The sequence below is a fragment of the Cyprinodon variegatus genome, unplaced genomic scaffold (assembly GCF_000732505.1).
Source record: "Cyprinodon variegatus isolate N-32 unplaced genomic scaffold, C_variegatus-1.0 Scaffold728, whole genome shotgun sequence".
NCBI classification, from domain to species: domain Eukaryota; kingdom Metazoa; phylum Chordata; class Actinopteri; order Cyprinodontiformes; family Cyprinodontidae; genus Cyprinodon; species Cyprinodon variegatus.
In genome coordinates, this window is record NW_015151181.1 from 354,836 (window position 1) to 371,661 (window position 16,826).

General features: G+C 40.8%; 1 protein-coding gene across 5 annotated transcripts in view; it reads right to left on the minus strand.

Annotated features, from left to right (window-relative positions):
- The window catches only part of LOC107097849 (protein groucho-2), a 27,850-nt gene extending 11,429 nt beyond the window's left edge, over positions 1-16,421 (minus strand). Inside the window, exons 1-8 of one of the 5 annotated variants that reach the window (XM_015395169.1) lie at positions 15,914-16,421; positions 15,338-15,492; positions 14,835-14,935; positions 14,592-14,655; positions 13,225-13,269; positions 6,674-6,736; positions 6,379-6,453; positions 496-700 (exon numbers count right to left, since the gene is read on the minus strand). In XM_015395169.1, coding sequence (XP_015250655.1) covers positions 496-700; positions 6,379-6,453; positions 6,674-6,736; positions 13,225-13,269; positions 14,592-14,655; positions 14,835-14,935; positions 15,338-15,361 — 577 coding nt within the window. In that variant the 5' untranslated portion in view covers positions 15,362-15,492; positions 15,914-16,421. Of the gene's footprint in view, positions 1-495; positions 701-6,348; positions 6,454-6,673; positions 6,737-13,224; positions 13,270-14,591; positions 14,656-14,834; positions 14,936-15,337; positions 15,493-15,775; positions 15,796-15,913 lie in introns of those variants that run through there. The other 4 variants (XM_015395168.1, XM_015395167.1, XM_015395164.1 and 1 more) reach the window with 4 other exon arrangements.
- Positions 16,422-16,826: the final 405 nt, after the last annotated feature.

Below are 16,826 nucleotides of genomic sequence, written 5' to 3' on the forward strand. Positions count from 1 at the left end.
ATCGATACTAAAAAGTGAAAGATCGATATTATATTGGGCAGCCGAATATCACGATATATTGCCAAAACGATTATTTCCCACACCCCTAGTGGAATGAAGCATGGATAAAAACAGCACAGCCCCTTACTATGATTTTGCTGTGTACTGCTGCTCAGCTGGCTTGGGAAAAAACTCTTTTTGATCCGCTACAATGTAAAAGACTGTCATAGTCCAAACTTTTAACAAAATGAGAGAATCAAATCCTGAATTTGAAAGACTGCTGGATTTCTGAAAGCTGGCTCAATAATGAGCAGATTTTTTTTTTTTTAAAACAGCAATAGCTGAATGTTAAAGGGAATAGCACATATTATTTACAAGTAGAGGGAATAATAGATGTTTGTAAAAATACCATGAAACTTCAACCACAGTTATACAGTGAGAGTTTATGCTGACCCATATCTAATTTGTACTAAATAAATAAACAAACTGTTACAATAACTGAGGTCAATAACACACCTCTGTGCTCCAGATCGTGATGGTTCTTCTCATCCTTCACTGGGAGGTGAGCCTGGCTGCCCAGCGCCCCGAGCGCCAGCAGGCCGGATCCAGAGCCGGTGACAGGGGGGATTCCAGGCGGCTGCAGACCCGAGGGGTGGGGCGGCAGCTGAACTGGAGGCCCGTGAGCAGCGTGGGAAAGGTGCTGCGCCTGGAGCTGTTGCTGCTGCAAGTCGATATAGATGCAGACAGACAAACAACAAATGGGTTGGAGGGAAGGAGTAGCCACTCTCAGCTCACGACTTTAGCAGAAATCAACAGCTGCTGTCAGATCTAGCTCCATTTTAAGCCAAAATGATATAGCCACATATAAAGCTAGTTAGTTTAGCAACTTAGAATTACTGTTTTTCCATGTTTCTTCGGTGTAAAACAAGGAGAAACAGCAGAGATAAATTTAATGAGCCTTGGTTAGAAAGCAAGGAAAGAAATCATGCTCTAACTGTTCCATTTCATACTGCAGCATCGCATAACCCCTGTAGCATCAGTGAGTTTAACAATCGTCTTTAAAGAACAGTAAGCTGTTAGCCTCAAGGCAAAATAATTAAAAACTTTTATAAGGAAACAATCTTAAAAAAAAAAAACACACAAAACAGTCTGCTTGCTGCTCTTGCATTCAAACTCTGGTATCGACAGCTCATAAATCATTCGAACACCCAAACTTTTAGACACAAGGGAACTGAATGCCAGAAGCCCCCCCGCTTCCCAACAGAAGGCAGCTTCAGGAGCCAGGAGTAGGGGTCCCATTGCTGGCACTCACTCGAGCCTCCAATATTCGCCATCAATATTTGAAAGGCACAGGGAAATGAAAGAGAGTTAAAAGGCACTCAGCCTGGGAAGGAAGCAGTTTAAAGCAAGGTTAAATAATACTTAGCCGAGACACCAATAAAACATCAGCAGTTTATAACCCATCTACAAGCCGACTAAATAATTCAGCTGTTGTTACAGCGTGCTATCTTTCTCTTTTACAAGACGGACTTTAATCAGCGGCCTTTAACGGCCACTTTAGGAATATCAGGAAGTTAGTAATTACCACAGAGTAGAGGAAGATGGTTTAACTCGACATTGGCTTCGTTTCACAGGGTGGCAGGAACCCAAAGGTGTAAATGGTTCTAAAATATTATTCCTTTTTTCTAAGAGTGATATGAGCTACGCTTGAAAACAGAAAACTAGAACAAGAAAAAAGAAAAAGAGAGAGAAGGAGAGATGGAGGGAGACTTCTAATGTTGTGTCCATGAGGGAAATTAAGGAGCCAGTTCATTGGCAGGGGGGAAGACATCCTTGCTCATTGTGTTTAATGAGGCACTGATGGGTAATAAGCATGGCTGATCAGCAAGAGCCCTCATTAAAGGCCTATAAATGAAGACAATAATAAATAAAGGAAGAAGTCTGGCCTGTATCTTCTAATTTAATAACGCAGGATAAAAACTTATACACCATGCCCCTTATTTAACCTCCACACTGAGTGTCACTGTAGGAAATAAAGCCCATCTGAGAGTAGACTCTATAGCTAACAGGGTAACCGCATTAAAAGCAGTTGAAGTTTTTTTTTAAAGAGTTATGCTAGCAAAACTGCAGCAGTTTTTTTTTATAAACTCATCAGTAATAGAATGTTGCATGCTCACCTAGCAAGCTGAAAGAATACAGCAACATTTCCCACTTGCATACAACTAAGACAAACCGGGCTGAAAATATTTTTTATCCTAGGTTGACACAATAGAACCCCCCCATCCTGTTAGGATTACTCCGTTAAAAATAAAGCCTGTTATCCGGATGAACGTTTTTAAGTAAATTATTCTGCTAACATCGTCTCACTTTTTAATCTATAAAGAACAATATTGCAAATAGTATTCTTTGAAATAAACTCCAATATTACAACAAGTGAGTCAGTATACGTTTTCCTAGCTTCATGCATAACCTTAAATAAACGAATGCTATATTTACTGTAACTATAATAATTATGTTGTATTATTATAGTTACAGCAAAAATAATCATGAATTTTGTTCTGTTAAATATTATTATTTTTTACACATTTACATTAAAATTGAAAACAGACAAAAATATCAAATATTAGTGCAGGGGTTGACGTTAAGGATTTTTACTTGCCGTTTGGGCAAGTGACTTTCCCATTTCATTTGCCCAGAAACAATTTTTACTTGCCCAGTATAATGTTTGATAAATATAGTTCCTAATATTCCTTTTTGTATATATATCAATGAAACATGTTTGTTTTTTGTAAATGTTTTTTGTAATTTAGTATTTTTTTAAGTTTACAGGTTCCTATGCATGCGTCAGATAATGAACTCAAGCCTACATTACCGTGTTAACATGCTTTTCAATCCTTCCTGCACATTCTTTTCAAACTAAACTTTGCTTTAAACTGTTGTGTGCTTGGAAAAATATAAATTGTAATGTTAAAAATAAAAATAAAAACTTGACAGGTTAAAAACTTGCATCACTGTACAGAAGACTGCCATATGATAGAAATATTTACACTGTGCTCATAAAATTATTATTATTATTATCCTAATCCCTGACTGATCATTTTTAATCTAAAGTGTATTATAGTATAGATTAAATTCATCATCCAGCTGCAGCTCTGCAGAATACTCTCCCCAGGAGCTGAATCACGCCATCTAGCGGAAAATCACGCGGCTTTTTCAAATCACGCGAGAATGTGTACAAAGCAACAAAAATGGCGCAGACAACACTTGTGGGTCGGTTTCAGCAAATGTCGGTGATTTTAAAGTAGTTTTGAATGGTAAATAATTTTATTTGCGATCATTGCACTTGCCCGGCGGGCAAATGCAATAAAATTTGTACTCTCCCGACAATAAAAACTACTTGCCCCGGGCGATCGGGCAATGGTTAACATCGAGCCCTGTAGTGCCGATTTGCAATTGCAAAGGCTGCAATGTAGGCTATTTTATATCTAGTGGCATGCCTATTGGATCTGCACATCAGGATTGAAGCTAGATGGCTAAAAGAAGAGTTGGAGCAATTTGGGTTGGACAAAATCACTGCTGCACTTTTCACCAGTATTTTAATATATATTTGAGTTATTTGTTGTGATGCTACGGCATGGTTATCATGGGTGAGATTTTTTTAAATACCCTATGTCCAATTAAAAATGCACATTAGCTGGAGACAAGCCGTGCCATGCAACACACACAAGGTCTTCAAGCCACAAAAACCAAATCCAGTCAAAGAAATGTGAATGACACAAACATGTATACGCCACTGACCATAAGAGAAGGGTAGGCAGCTTGCTGCTGCTGAAAAGGAGGACAGAGTTGGTCAAAGCTACAACTGCTTCAGACACTCACCCATACAGAAATACTGCCTATAATGGACAGAGAATATATGCTCATAAAGGTCTGACACAACCCAGGTTGGCATATCTGAGGCTTTTATGTTTGAACCAAACTGGATTCTCTAGCAGTCGGCTTTACCTCAAGCAGCTGTCCTAGTTGCATTCTATTAATGGCCAGCAGCTCCATCAATAAGACATGTAGCTGGTTCCTGTACACCGCCTGTCTGTCTGCTGTGCTCTTTCACCCCCACCTTGCTTTACAATATACATGAGGATTTTGGCATGCCTACAGAGCTTCTCCTTAATAAATAACACATGGAAAGGTGTTCTTAATCACACACATCACCACGTCCCCTGACATTAGCCAATGCTGGAAGTTTTGGGCTGAGGCCTCATCATTTTTGACAGCCCTGATGCCACACAGAACTCTGCTCTAAAGCCGCATTACATCATTTATTTAGTCTATTTTTTAAGAAGTCAACTGTGAACTATAGATCACAGAAGAAAAAATAAATTAAATCACCCAAGCTCCAAATTCAAATCAGCAAAGTATTACGGTATTATGTTTCAAAGGTGAAAACATATTAGATAACTTATCAAATATTACTAATGTTATCACAAGTGCTGTTTGCAGCGTAAAAAAGCATCTACGTCAGTCCAAACATATGAAAATAAAAGTGGCTCTACATCACCTTTAGAAATTCCCCATTTCAAGAAGGCAATAAAACAAAAACATCACAAGGAGGGAAATCATTGAATTTCAATATTTGCATCAGGTCAGCATCCATTGACTTGCATGCAGAAGATTCAAAAAAGATCACAGAAATCCCAGGCTGTGTTTCTCTAGCAAAACCAGTTGCCTCTGTGTGAGCAGGACAGGAGGGATATAGCTGATCAATGAGAAGCAGATGGTGCCTGGAAGCAGTGATGAACACCAAACATTAACTGCACCGTGATGAGCTCTGCAAAACGCCGAGCAGTGGGGATGGCTGATGGCTGCTTTCTGTGCCATCTCAGGGAGGCTGTTCTGTTCAGCCTCAGCCCTTTTAACTCCCACAGCTATCCAGGTCAACAGTGAGGGATGAGGCTCCTCGTTAAAACCTTAGCCAATTAAAGCTATGCGGGCTGCGGAGGGCGTCTAGAGAGCTCTCAGGCTCACATTTGTAAACGGACAACAAGGCAGGAAACAATGCTGCCGATACCAAAAGAGCAGAAACAGACCATTTCAAAAGGATAATGCTAAATATATAGAACATATCAGTCATATTATTTTGTCATTATTCATTGTTGACCAGAATTTCCCAAAAACAGGATTTACCACTTTGGTTTAATAATTAATGTCAAATCAGTTTTATTGGGATTTTATATAACAGACCAACGCAAAGCAATACATTATTGTGAGGTAAAGGAAATTAGAGTAAGATATTAGTTTTCAGCATTTTGACATGAAAAAGAATAACAGATAATTTGTAGCAATTACAGCCATATGACTTTTCTCTAATTGATATTTTGCAATTTGCGAAATAAGCTTAATATCAACTCAACTGGATGGGAAAAAAGACATATGTAAATATCCATTTGTAAGTCCAACCACAGCTTTTGAATTTTATGGTCTGGAATTTGGCTGGGTCAGTTTAACACAGGACTATGCTTTGATCTAAACCTTTCATGGTTTCATCTTTAGCTTCCTATAGCAGCAATGACATGTGCCAGTCTGCAAGCAGGATTTTTTAATGCTTTCCCCCATCCATCCTCCATTCTTCATTTTGCCTCTATTCTATTAAAGCCAAATTCATAAAGTGAATAATAGCTGTCCCATCAATAGATTTTTGTACCCAAGATTCACATAGCTTCTCTAATTAATGCTCCCTGTACCCAGAATAAAAGTTTCTGTGGATGGTTATATCTTGTTTGTTAAAAAAAAGTGCCATGTCGTTGGCATTTCTTAATAAGCAACTATTAACCCTATAATGCCAAATGTAACATATTTGATACATACGGTTTCTGAAATGTTTGGCGTCTGACACCTTTTGCATAATCTAATGGTAAAAACTTTGCATAAAAAATCCTATTGTACACAATCAGATATACCTGATAACAGAGGGCAAAAGACTACACAAAAAATTATCTTGACTTACCGCATGGTAATAAATTATTAATATCAAAAATGTATTTTTTTTTTCTCTTTACATATTTTGTTAAAAGGCCAAATAAGGACTTCAAACCAAAAAAAATTTATTTTCTGTTTTGTTTTATTCTTGGATCAGGCTTTAAAGGGTTAAGAAGAATCTAAATAGAAAGGGACGAATATAAATTCAGACGCCTCCCTCCTTAACTTCTCCCTTTAATTTTGAATTTTGCACTACTTTGTGCTGGTCTGTCACATAAAATTTCAATTAAACACAAAGTTTTATACAACATGGTGCAATTATTACTTTCAGATGCATTGAATGTTTGCCCATACCCAAGTTAAAATAAAGGAAAAAAAAGGGAGTATACACACGGTGAGAGGCAGATTGGGAAGTCCACGTACCCCGATGATGGCATTCAGCTCGGTCATAGTCACCTGCTTAGCCCTCTCCACTGCCTGAGCAACCTGTTGTTGGTGCTGAACAGAAACATGGACATATAATTATTAAGGCATCCAAATGTAGTTGCATTTTCACAGCACAACAATAAAGCAGGCTTAGAACAAATGTGAACGTCAAAAAAGCAGCACGATTACTGAAAAACTACTTAGAAAATGTCTCTCTGCAACACAGCAACAATAAGCCACTTTGTTTTTAAATAAGCAGTGACGCCGTTTGAGGGCTGCATTCAAAACCTACCTCTTGTGACAGGAAAGGCATAATTTGAGCTAGAATTGCATTCAGTCGTTTGGCAATCTCCGTCTGGAAAAAAAACAGAGGGAAAACAAAAAGGAAAAAATAAATAAGTTGGAGGTGTATGAAGAACGCAGTGACTGCACATAACCCCTCCTTTAATGTTTACACCGATTAAGCCAATTACTCCGGCAATCAGAACTGCTTGACTCAACATCCTCTAAACAGCATGATATTGACATTTGAAATATTTAAAACATTAGGAGAGCCCAGGGGGATGGAGCACAGCTGTGCTGAGAGTGCACTCCACGTTAAACGGATATGAGCAGGCGGAGTGCGTTTGCGTCGAGAGAATCTTCTCCCGCGCAGCCCTCCCTCTTTTTTTTTTCTCCCACCCAAACTGCACTGTCCTGCACTTAACCTCAGTTAAACCACACAACCACACCCCTTTTATGAAGCCGAGGCCTTCAACCTGCACTGTTTACTTACATGTGACAGTGTGGAAGATCGACATTATGAATCAGAGCGCACTATGATAACAAACCATAACAACTTGTGGGTTACTGTCCTCCAATCTGTGATCGATAAGAATTAAAGCAGTCTGTGCCAGGAGAGGCTCACTAAAACTGGGCCTTTCTAAGAATCAAGCTGGAGCGATTTCTCCAAGCCATCAACCTACCCCTCCAACCCCACCCCCTCCCCATCCCGCACCCCTCCTCCCCTCCCATCTATCCATGGAACCCTGCCTCCATTCTTTTGCTTGTCGACCAACTGCCATGGCAACAGCTACAGCCCTATCTGGCTGGGGATCATTATGCAAATGGCACCTCCGCTTGACCGTAACAGGCCTTAAAATCATATTACGTGCTTGGAGGCAGGTCATTAAATTGAATTTTCAGCCTGTCGATCACATGAACGGACCAAATGAATGGTGGATAAAAAGAGCAGTAGGAGAGGGGAGTATGATCCACCCCCACTCTCCTGTAAAAACAGCACCCAGCTTGCTCTTCCCTTCACACTCACTCCCCCCCTCTCTGTCTCTCTCTCCTTCTAGGCTTGGGAGATGAGACATTCAGGTCTGAGCTCTGCACTGGGAGCACAGAATAACTGGGCTGAAGCTACATCATCTTTGGAATTTATGAGCCGCAGTTCAACCCAGGGCCGCTGCAGAACACAAACACATCACAGAGATTTTCTCTGATTTCTCATTTGGAGCAGCAGCAGCAGCAGATGCAAGTTAGTCTGCAGACCGCCGGCTTATTTATTACACATGGCAGAAATGCCAGGCAGTGTTTGGCAGCCTGACATATTACCCCAGGGCAAAGCCAGTGTGGGATGGGAAAGCAGTGAGTGACGGGAGAGGATCTGCTGACCCTAGTTGCAACATGGACAGCTATTAAAGCGAGGCAAGCCAGTGGTCAAGAAAACAATCTAATGTCAGATAAAACAAAATGACGCCTGACAGTAGAAGCAATTTATAATAACTGCATACAACAGGCGTGGAACTCCATCAATTAGAGCCACTTAAATTTTTTAAGTGGTGAACCACATTTAAAAAACAGAAAGAAAACTTTAGAATTTTTCCTTCCACTTAACTTTCCATTACTTTTCTTCAACACTGTTCTTTTGCAATTACCTCTTTTGTGGCTTATTGTCCTTGAAGTGGATATCATAAACTATCTGATGACTACTTGTAAAGTCAGCAGTCTGTCCTATGATTGTGCAGGCCATTAGATAACATTAATGTATTAAAAACCCTCCGCCTATTGGTCTTACACTATCTGGGGATTTTCATCAGCTACAATCATAACAAAAGGAATTAAACAGCAGAGATATTTATTTCTAGATCTACTTGTACAGCAGAAAGTATTTTGAACCAAAAGACAATTCATCCTATAACTTGTCCATTGCCTTTAGACAAGAAGAGGAATTAGCTGTGGTCTTATAAGATAAAGATTTTATGGCCGTTTTATCTATGCACTTTTGTAAGAGTTCTAGAAAGAGTCGATGGAGGCCATTAGAAATGGCTGAAAAGCTACCGGGGCTGTGTAATCCATGTTTGCAGAGATAAGCCTTGTAAATAGCGCTCGAACATTTGACGGGATTTGTAAAAAGTCCTGGAGCACTCGGGGCCCATTCCTCTGTAGCTTAGTATCATGGTGACAGCTGGCTGAGCGAGGTCAGGAGGTGGCCGATCCGCTGTGCCCTAAACAACTGCCAGCCTCTGCGCTCCCACAACACAACATGCAAATACATGGCAGAAGCATCAGCTCAGCTCCCCACCGCTGTCAAAGAGAAACAGTGCAGCGCTGAAGGGACTGCTGCTGCTTTTCTTTTTCCTGGTCTGCTGGCAGATAAAAAGGGGGCTGTTGTCACTTTAAGTAGATGACAGCTTGGCCCTTGAGAGGCCAGCTTTGCACGGCTGCTACACAATTACAGGTACTCGGACCTGTGTAGCACCACTTTAAGAGCACTCTCAGCCTGCCGTGTCAATTGTGTGCAGAGAGGTATTCGCCTGTTGTTATCAGCAGTGGGAAAATAGAGCTAAAAACCCTGATGGGTTTTGCATTTAAAGGAGAAGCAGGTGATTCATCTAAAAACACTGCTTGACTGGTCATATTTAGAGGGTCAGTCATTTGGATTATCCAGCAGCATGGCCTAAGGGCCTGACTTTTCTATTAAGGAAAAACTAGGACTAGTAAGGTCAGCTCTTCTAATCTGATTGATGAGTTTTCCACCTAACTGAGATGCAAAGCATAGCTCAAAACATTTATTAGTACTGTTACATATTCATCCAAGTAAAATGCAAAATAACCTGTACATATTAATATCAGACATAGATAATATAGATTGATGCACTTGTTTGATTCATTTTATCAGAGTGTGCAGTAAGGTCGGAAAAGCTTATTAGCAAATAACATGTCACCAGCAGTACATGCATTCCGGTTACAGCAAAAACTGATCTAAAATTAAGGTGACATTTCTTGAGATAAGTGTTTTGCCCCTAATTTCAGCTGGAAAATAAGATGATCGAGTATTTTTCAACTTAATCAGTGAAACAGGTGAGTAAGCTAACGGCTAGTCTCAGAGAGAATAGCGGAAAAGCAGAATTATAAACCATCTGGTCTCAAAAACTCTTCTGGTTGTTTATGCAAATGCAGCCTCATTATTGACAGTTATAAAGAAAGAAGCTCATGATCAGTTACAAAGGTTGGAGGCAGTGCGCCACCAATGAGCTTCCTGATTGAAACACTTTATAGAATCATAATTTATGTTTTTTTTTTTTTGTTTTGATAACGTAAATTTTCAGGATCAATACATTGTACTTGGCACATGTCAATGCTGACTGCGGGCAGCTATTCTCAAAAACTGACATATGCAACTTTAGTGCGTTTGTCATTTAATGAGTCATGTGACCCATACTGCTGCTTTACAGCATCTTAGCCTCCCTTAAACCCGAAAGCGAACTAAACTAAAAGTTGTTGTTAGACAACAAACAGATCTGACGATGACCCGATGAGACATCTGGGATTTAATCTGGAGGGGTAAATTTGGCCTCGTCTCACAAGTAACTCCATGGCTGCTTAATCTGCTCTTCTAAACTGTCTGTTATCAGATTGCAAAACATGGGAGAGACACCAATCATTTTTACAACAGTGTGTTGTCAGTTTAGATGGTAAACATTGAAGGTACAGGTTTAGCACCCCTAGTGGTTAAAGTTAAACATTGTTGCTTTAAGAATGTCTTTTCCACTCAGTGTGACCATGAGGTATAAACAAGGCTATGCAAACAAAACAAAAACAAGAATATAGCATGGAATAATAAAAATAATTCCAGGGGACTAAGATGCAATTTCTTGCCAAAAGGGACCCAAAGTATTTAGACTGATTGAGGGAAAGAGGCTGAATTCCAAATACAGCTCTAAAGTGTCCAACTATCCTCATCCCTTTTACCTTGGATATGGTGTGAGACGTTGATCCAGACATTTTCCACACTGATCTAACAGCCATACTTTTTTGGTCAGTCTGTAAAGAAATGCTTTACATGTTCCTTTTCCTGTAATTTTTTTTTCCTGACAGAGAAGGCAATTTGTGGCACACAGCCTCCTTCCCACATTTGTGTAAAAAGTCATTGGTTCAAGTGTAAAAAAATCATCCAATGACAATAGTTTAAAGGTACAAAAATAACAGTTATAAAGCTGACTGACTAGTCTAAAACATCAAATTCTAGGAAAAGATAAAATCCGTTTTCAATCATTTCAATAATCAGCTTTATGTTAAAAGTTGTAGTAGAAAAGTACGTTTGTCATTTGGTGCAAATGCTAAATGAGAACTTTCCATTTATATGAGTGAACCTGACAGCTGAAAACTTGCACCTGTAGAATATTACACCAACGTTCAGTCCTTTGTGACAGACTTGAGATGTTGAAGTACTGATTTCTTTCAAAAGGCACAGTTCCTCAAACCGCTTTTCAATTTTCTATGAACAACACAGACAGAATGTTGGCGGGCCCCGCTTCCTTTCCTATTGGTGCCAGAAGATATGTGGCCTTTTAAGCAAACACAATGAGGCATGAGTCTGTGTTACAGCTACAGGTAAAAGCCTAATCCAACTGAAGCAAAGGTTTGAGCCCCATACTCCCCCATGCAGCTCCAGGAAACAAGCACCATATGACGGCAATTATGGGGTTGATGTCATGCAGCAGAAATTAGCCCATTTGCATCGACTTACTGCTGCAGCTGACAGAGAGGGATCAGATAACCGCCACATCAGTCCATCTAAGCTGTGTCATTGTGCCATTTCTAAAACCTGAAATATGTCCCTGCGCAGTAATGAAAAAGGCATAGTAAGAAGAATGAGCTTCCATACAATGGAATAAATCTCCTAGAATGGAAATAATATGCCGGCGTGCATCCAATAACTCTATCCCAACCCCTGTCTGTTACCCACTGCTGATATTCGCCTCCTTCTTCCCCCATGCCTGGGTGTGTAAGGCTAAGGAAGCTGCAAGGACAAGGCCTCGCACTGTTTGCTCACCAACATGCGGTTCAGAAGGTTAGGGGCCCCGCTGATGAATTATTCAAGCGCTTCCATCAGCTCTGTTGAGGTTCCTGATAAAAGTCAGACACTAAAATGGATCAGTCGATTAACCTGTTTACACAAAGCTAGGCTCCTGCTCCTCCCCTCCCAGCTCTATTCTCCTGCTCCTTTCCAGAACTCCCCCCTCCATCTCCCCTCCAGTTGGTGATAAGTGCCTGACAAAAGCTATCAAAGGGGCTTGAGGCCTGACAGACATGTAGCAATGCGACAAACAACCCCAGACACTGATGGATCATCCCACCACGCCAATCCGCTGGGCAGCCAACGCTGTTATTAACCAACTGGAAGAGACCAACTTAATGGTTTAAATGCTGCATGTAGTGGAATCTGAGGATTACCTATTCATTCAATCTTTATATTACTTCAGACCTTATTGTGATTGATCTGTGAGTCAACATCAGATAGGATCCTTGGATAAAGATAAGGGCGCAATAAATGGCTAAATGACTTTTGCTCCGCTCTTGTAATTACTGCTCAGCACTTCTGTCTTTGTAATCATCACGTCTTGTCAAAGTCTACCTTTAATCTTATCAAAAAGCTGACTCGGATTACATGACACGACTGGTAAATTTCCAATAAAATGGCCGAGACTGATTGTATAAATGGTGGCACATGCTTTCATTCATTCAGCACATAAGCCTATGCACTAATGTTAGATTTACACAGTGACCAAGGTTTTTAATGCATCAAGCAGCCCTGATAAAAAATAAAATAAAAAATACAAATACATACAATGCACAGAGAAATCAATTGCTTCAGTAGAATTGAATAGTTTTCATTTTGGTGAACTATAGTGACCAGCTATGTGTCAGACTTGGAAAAGAAGGGGAAAATAGAAAGATTTGGGAATATCAGCAGGTAAATAATAAAATTTTTAAAGCAAGGGCTCTCAAGACTGAGTTTAGGACATAACTTAGTTTTATAAATCAACATGTGAGGCTTTTAAGAAAGCAAGCTGCAGATATCAGGCTAAATAATAAAACAAAGTGGCGAAAGAGCATTTAAATCAACAGCAGATTACATGTAAATAGATAAGAAAGATACAGTCATTGAATGATGTTGTTTGTTCTGTTATTAAACTCAAGATTAATTTACAAACCAGTTAGGCTGTGTTACAGGTCTCACATTGTTCTTTTGAAGTTGAAAAATTAGTGAGCTACTGCTCTAGGTACACACACTAGCCAAACTAATCAGGCTAAATGCTAATAAATCATGTAAATTTCACCATTGTTGTATAGCAAAATCTCTCTCATATACACTAAATGATGATGCACATGCATCTATAATTATTGTATCTTGCAGAAAAAGGCTAGAGTTTGTTTTTTTACATCAACGCTGCCTTGATATCATAGTTCTAAAATTGGCCTAAGCCTTTGTGGAGTACAGGAGATTGGATATTGGCCAGAAATATTTGATCAGAGTTTGTTATTTAAAGGTTATAGGGAGGTGGTACATACCTGTTTGTGCATCTCTATATTCAACCCATAAGACATCTCGTAATACTGAAAAATACAACAAAAAGGGTTCAAATTACACAAAATCTGAGATAATTTCATGATTGAACAAAACAAATACACTGTGCACAACAATCAATGCGATGGATCCCTACACTAATCACATTATCACATGCTTTTGAACAGTAGGATAAAAATACCCTGAAAGGTGATGAACTAAGATCAGACTAGAAAAGAACTTCTTTAAGGAGCTCTGCAGCAGTCAATGAATTGATTCCCCGCCCACCCCCTGCTGTTTGTAGTGAAGGCACAAGAAGGAAAGGGTTAGATGTATTGATCACTATCTTAAGCCCTCAGATCTCCACGATGTCTGCTTACTTAGCGTAACGTGATTGCTCAACACTCTTGATATTTCCAGCCCGGTCAGTCTGTCTGTCTGTCTGGATGAAATGTAATCCGTCGAGTCCAGAATTGGCAACCGGGGCAGAAATGGCTTTCCAGTCAGCGTCTATTTGATGAGGCCAATGCATTATTCAGTCCATTAGCTTCTTCGAAAATTACTCTCAAACAAGAGAGCCATTCTGTCTGAGATCAGAGCCCTACAGCCGTAGCGTAACCTGACACCCATCGCTGGCTGTGGAATACTTCCCAACATGTTTACCTAACCTCATGGTTGTCAGGCTGACATGTTGTTTTCACCCGAAAAAAACAAAAACAAACAAAAAAAAAAAACCAAAAAGGGGTTCTTTAATTCAGGACAAAATATATTTGTGTAAATCTCTCCCACTGTGTGTGTTTACTCGAGACAAGCGAGTACACATCCACAGGAAAACCTGCTCATTGCGTCATGTCTGGGCTCATTTCTTGCGTCAGCGGCACACCTATGTTTTTCTTAAGGGCTGCTTAAATAAAAGCTAATAATTAAAGATTATAAAGAACGGTACTGCAAAGATACACCGCAAGCCTGTTCCACAGCCTCCATCTTGTTTACTGTGGTCTGCGCCAGCAGCTCGCACCTAATTTATGGCCCTGCATATGTCTGAGCATGGTGTCTCCAAGGAGAATAATCAGATCAGCACACACAGAGGGCAAAGCTGCAGTCAACCCCTTGGAGATCGGAGGGGCGGGCTATAATGAAGCCCACTGCCCGTCAGGAAGAGCTCTTCTGTAACAACTGGCTGCTCTATACCACACCTCCTCTCCACCACCACCACCCTGAGGGCTTTCACAGGCCTGTACCTGACACCAATGCCGCCTTAACCACCACATGCAGGTGATCACAATAGCCCGTGTCGCTCCACCCTGACCAGATCTTCAACAAGCCTTGCAATTTGGTACCATAATTGCTCCCCATTGTAACGCAAGCTTACCATGACATAGTGGCGCTGCATCTCTGTTTTCTCATTGGCCAGTTTGTCATACTCCACCTTCAGACTGAAAACAGAAGACAAGGTGTCAATTTCAACCTCTTCAGCACTCATTCATGCATATCTACCTGCTCAGAGGAGGGGGAGGAAAAAGTCCATCTTTCATTTCAACCCATTTATTACTCTAAAACTCCACAGACCAATAAAGCAAACTGACATCCTTGTCATTTCTGTGATAATCATTACCTGTGATACTGGGCTTGGAGGAACTGAAACTCATCTTTAATTCTGTCACAAGACTCGGCAACGGTAAATTTGAAGCCGGGCTGGCCGGGCTGATGTGGAGCCTGCAAACAGAAGAAAAGAAAAATCTCAGCAATCCGACTCAGAGTTGAAATTCACCCTTTCAAAGATATGAACATCTCTGCAGTAAGGCATTTTCCCAAAAAGCAGAGGCGAGTCCATACTTCACACCTCCAGCTGTTAATAACATCACATGAGTAGGCTTTCACACTGAATCTCAATTCTCTCAGACAGGAATTTAAACCACCACCTGTCTTCACATTTTGCACGAGTCATACCAGTAACATCATGCAAATATGCAAAACATCTTCATAGGCTACTCTTATTCCAAAGCATGGCATGACCTGCATGAATGGTGGAATAAGGGGGCTTTGCAGCAGGATATTTCTTCCTTTCTTACACAAATGTTTTAGATGCTTAAAGTACATAGAAGAATCCCATCTTACCGGATGTCGGCCCTGTGGATACATCTTTAAATGTGTCCTTTGTTTATGTCTCCAGTGTGCAGGTCCTTTTAGCAAAAGGCTGGAAATTTGCTCACAGATGTCAGTCTCAGCAGACAGGGGTGGGATAGAGGGGGTGAGGGGAGGTCGTGAAAATCCTGTATTCGAGGTGGGAAAAGAAGCAAATTAACCTATATATGTAGAATAAGCAATTTGATGCAAATCTAAACAATCCCCTAAATAAAAACAACAAAAAAAGCACAACAACAACACAATCCGTGCCCCTCTGTCTTCTTGATGACCTTATTCGGTTTGTGAGCAACGATTTTTAAACATTTACAGGTGTATAAAGACATGCAGCCAAGAAGCGAATATAAAACGCTCGGACCGATTTGTCTTTGTATTGATTTTTCCTCAAATAAGCAGAAAGCCCGCACTTACAGGACACCACCGACGGCCCGGCAGCTGGCTTTTCCAACCACTTTGACTCCGCGCAGAGGCGCGCTGCGGAGCGCACGCCCAGAAAAAATAAGCATGAAATAAATGAAAGAGAAATCAAAAGCTGGGAGAAATACATACCCGAATGTGCGTCCTATTCTTCGGTCCGACCTTTGTTTCCCCAAAAAGAAGAAAAAAAATACAGAAGGCTATAATTTAGGCGTTTAATTCCTTGTAATGTGGATCCAGATCTGGAGAAGCATCCTCCACTCTCTCCAGAACGCACCCAGTCAGGCTGGACTAGACTGCAGGGAGCAGTTAGGAGGAAAAAAAATCGCTCGGTCGGGCTCGATTAAACTACTTTAGTCGTCGTCGTTGAAGCTCCGAGGAATGCGCTCCTTACGCGGCTGGTTAATCCCCTCAAAAACGACAAAAAACATATATACATATAAGCTTCCAAAAATCTCTCCTACGAGTCGAAGAGGTTCTTTAAAAGCGTAACACGGTACTCTCCACAATCTCGCATTTCCCCCCCAGTCGTCCAGCTTACCCCCGGTTGCCACACACAGGCAGCAGGGCTGAACTGCCGTGGAAGCGTCTATCTGTCCAATCGCATTACTCGGAAGGAATATGGCCACATCTGCCTATCGGAGAGCGCCGGGCCCCACGTGGGGTGCAGCGATACATGACATCATCCCGCGGATCCACAATGCATGAGCCGCCCCCATCCCACCGTGGATACGACAACAGCAGCACGTATTGATGTGCCGACGATCATCTCCACATTTGACAGCGGCAGCATAAACAGCACAACGCGCTTCATTATGGAGTTTTTTTTTTTTTTTTTTTGCCGTTGAAATTATTTTATTTATTTATTTATTTTTGGGGGGAGGGGGGTTGAGGGGGAAGGGCGGTAAGGTGATGTGTTTTCCTGCAAGCATTTTGCAATTTATACCCTCCATACAAGGAAAACAGCTATAAAACTCGTAGTGTTGGGACTGTGAAATATCTGGAGTGAATCCCCCTCAAGAAATTCGAGTTTAATCCGCCCTTA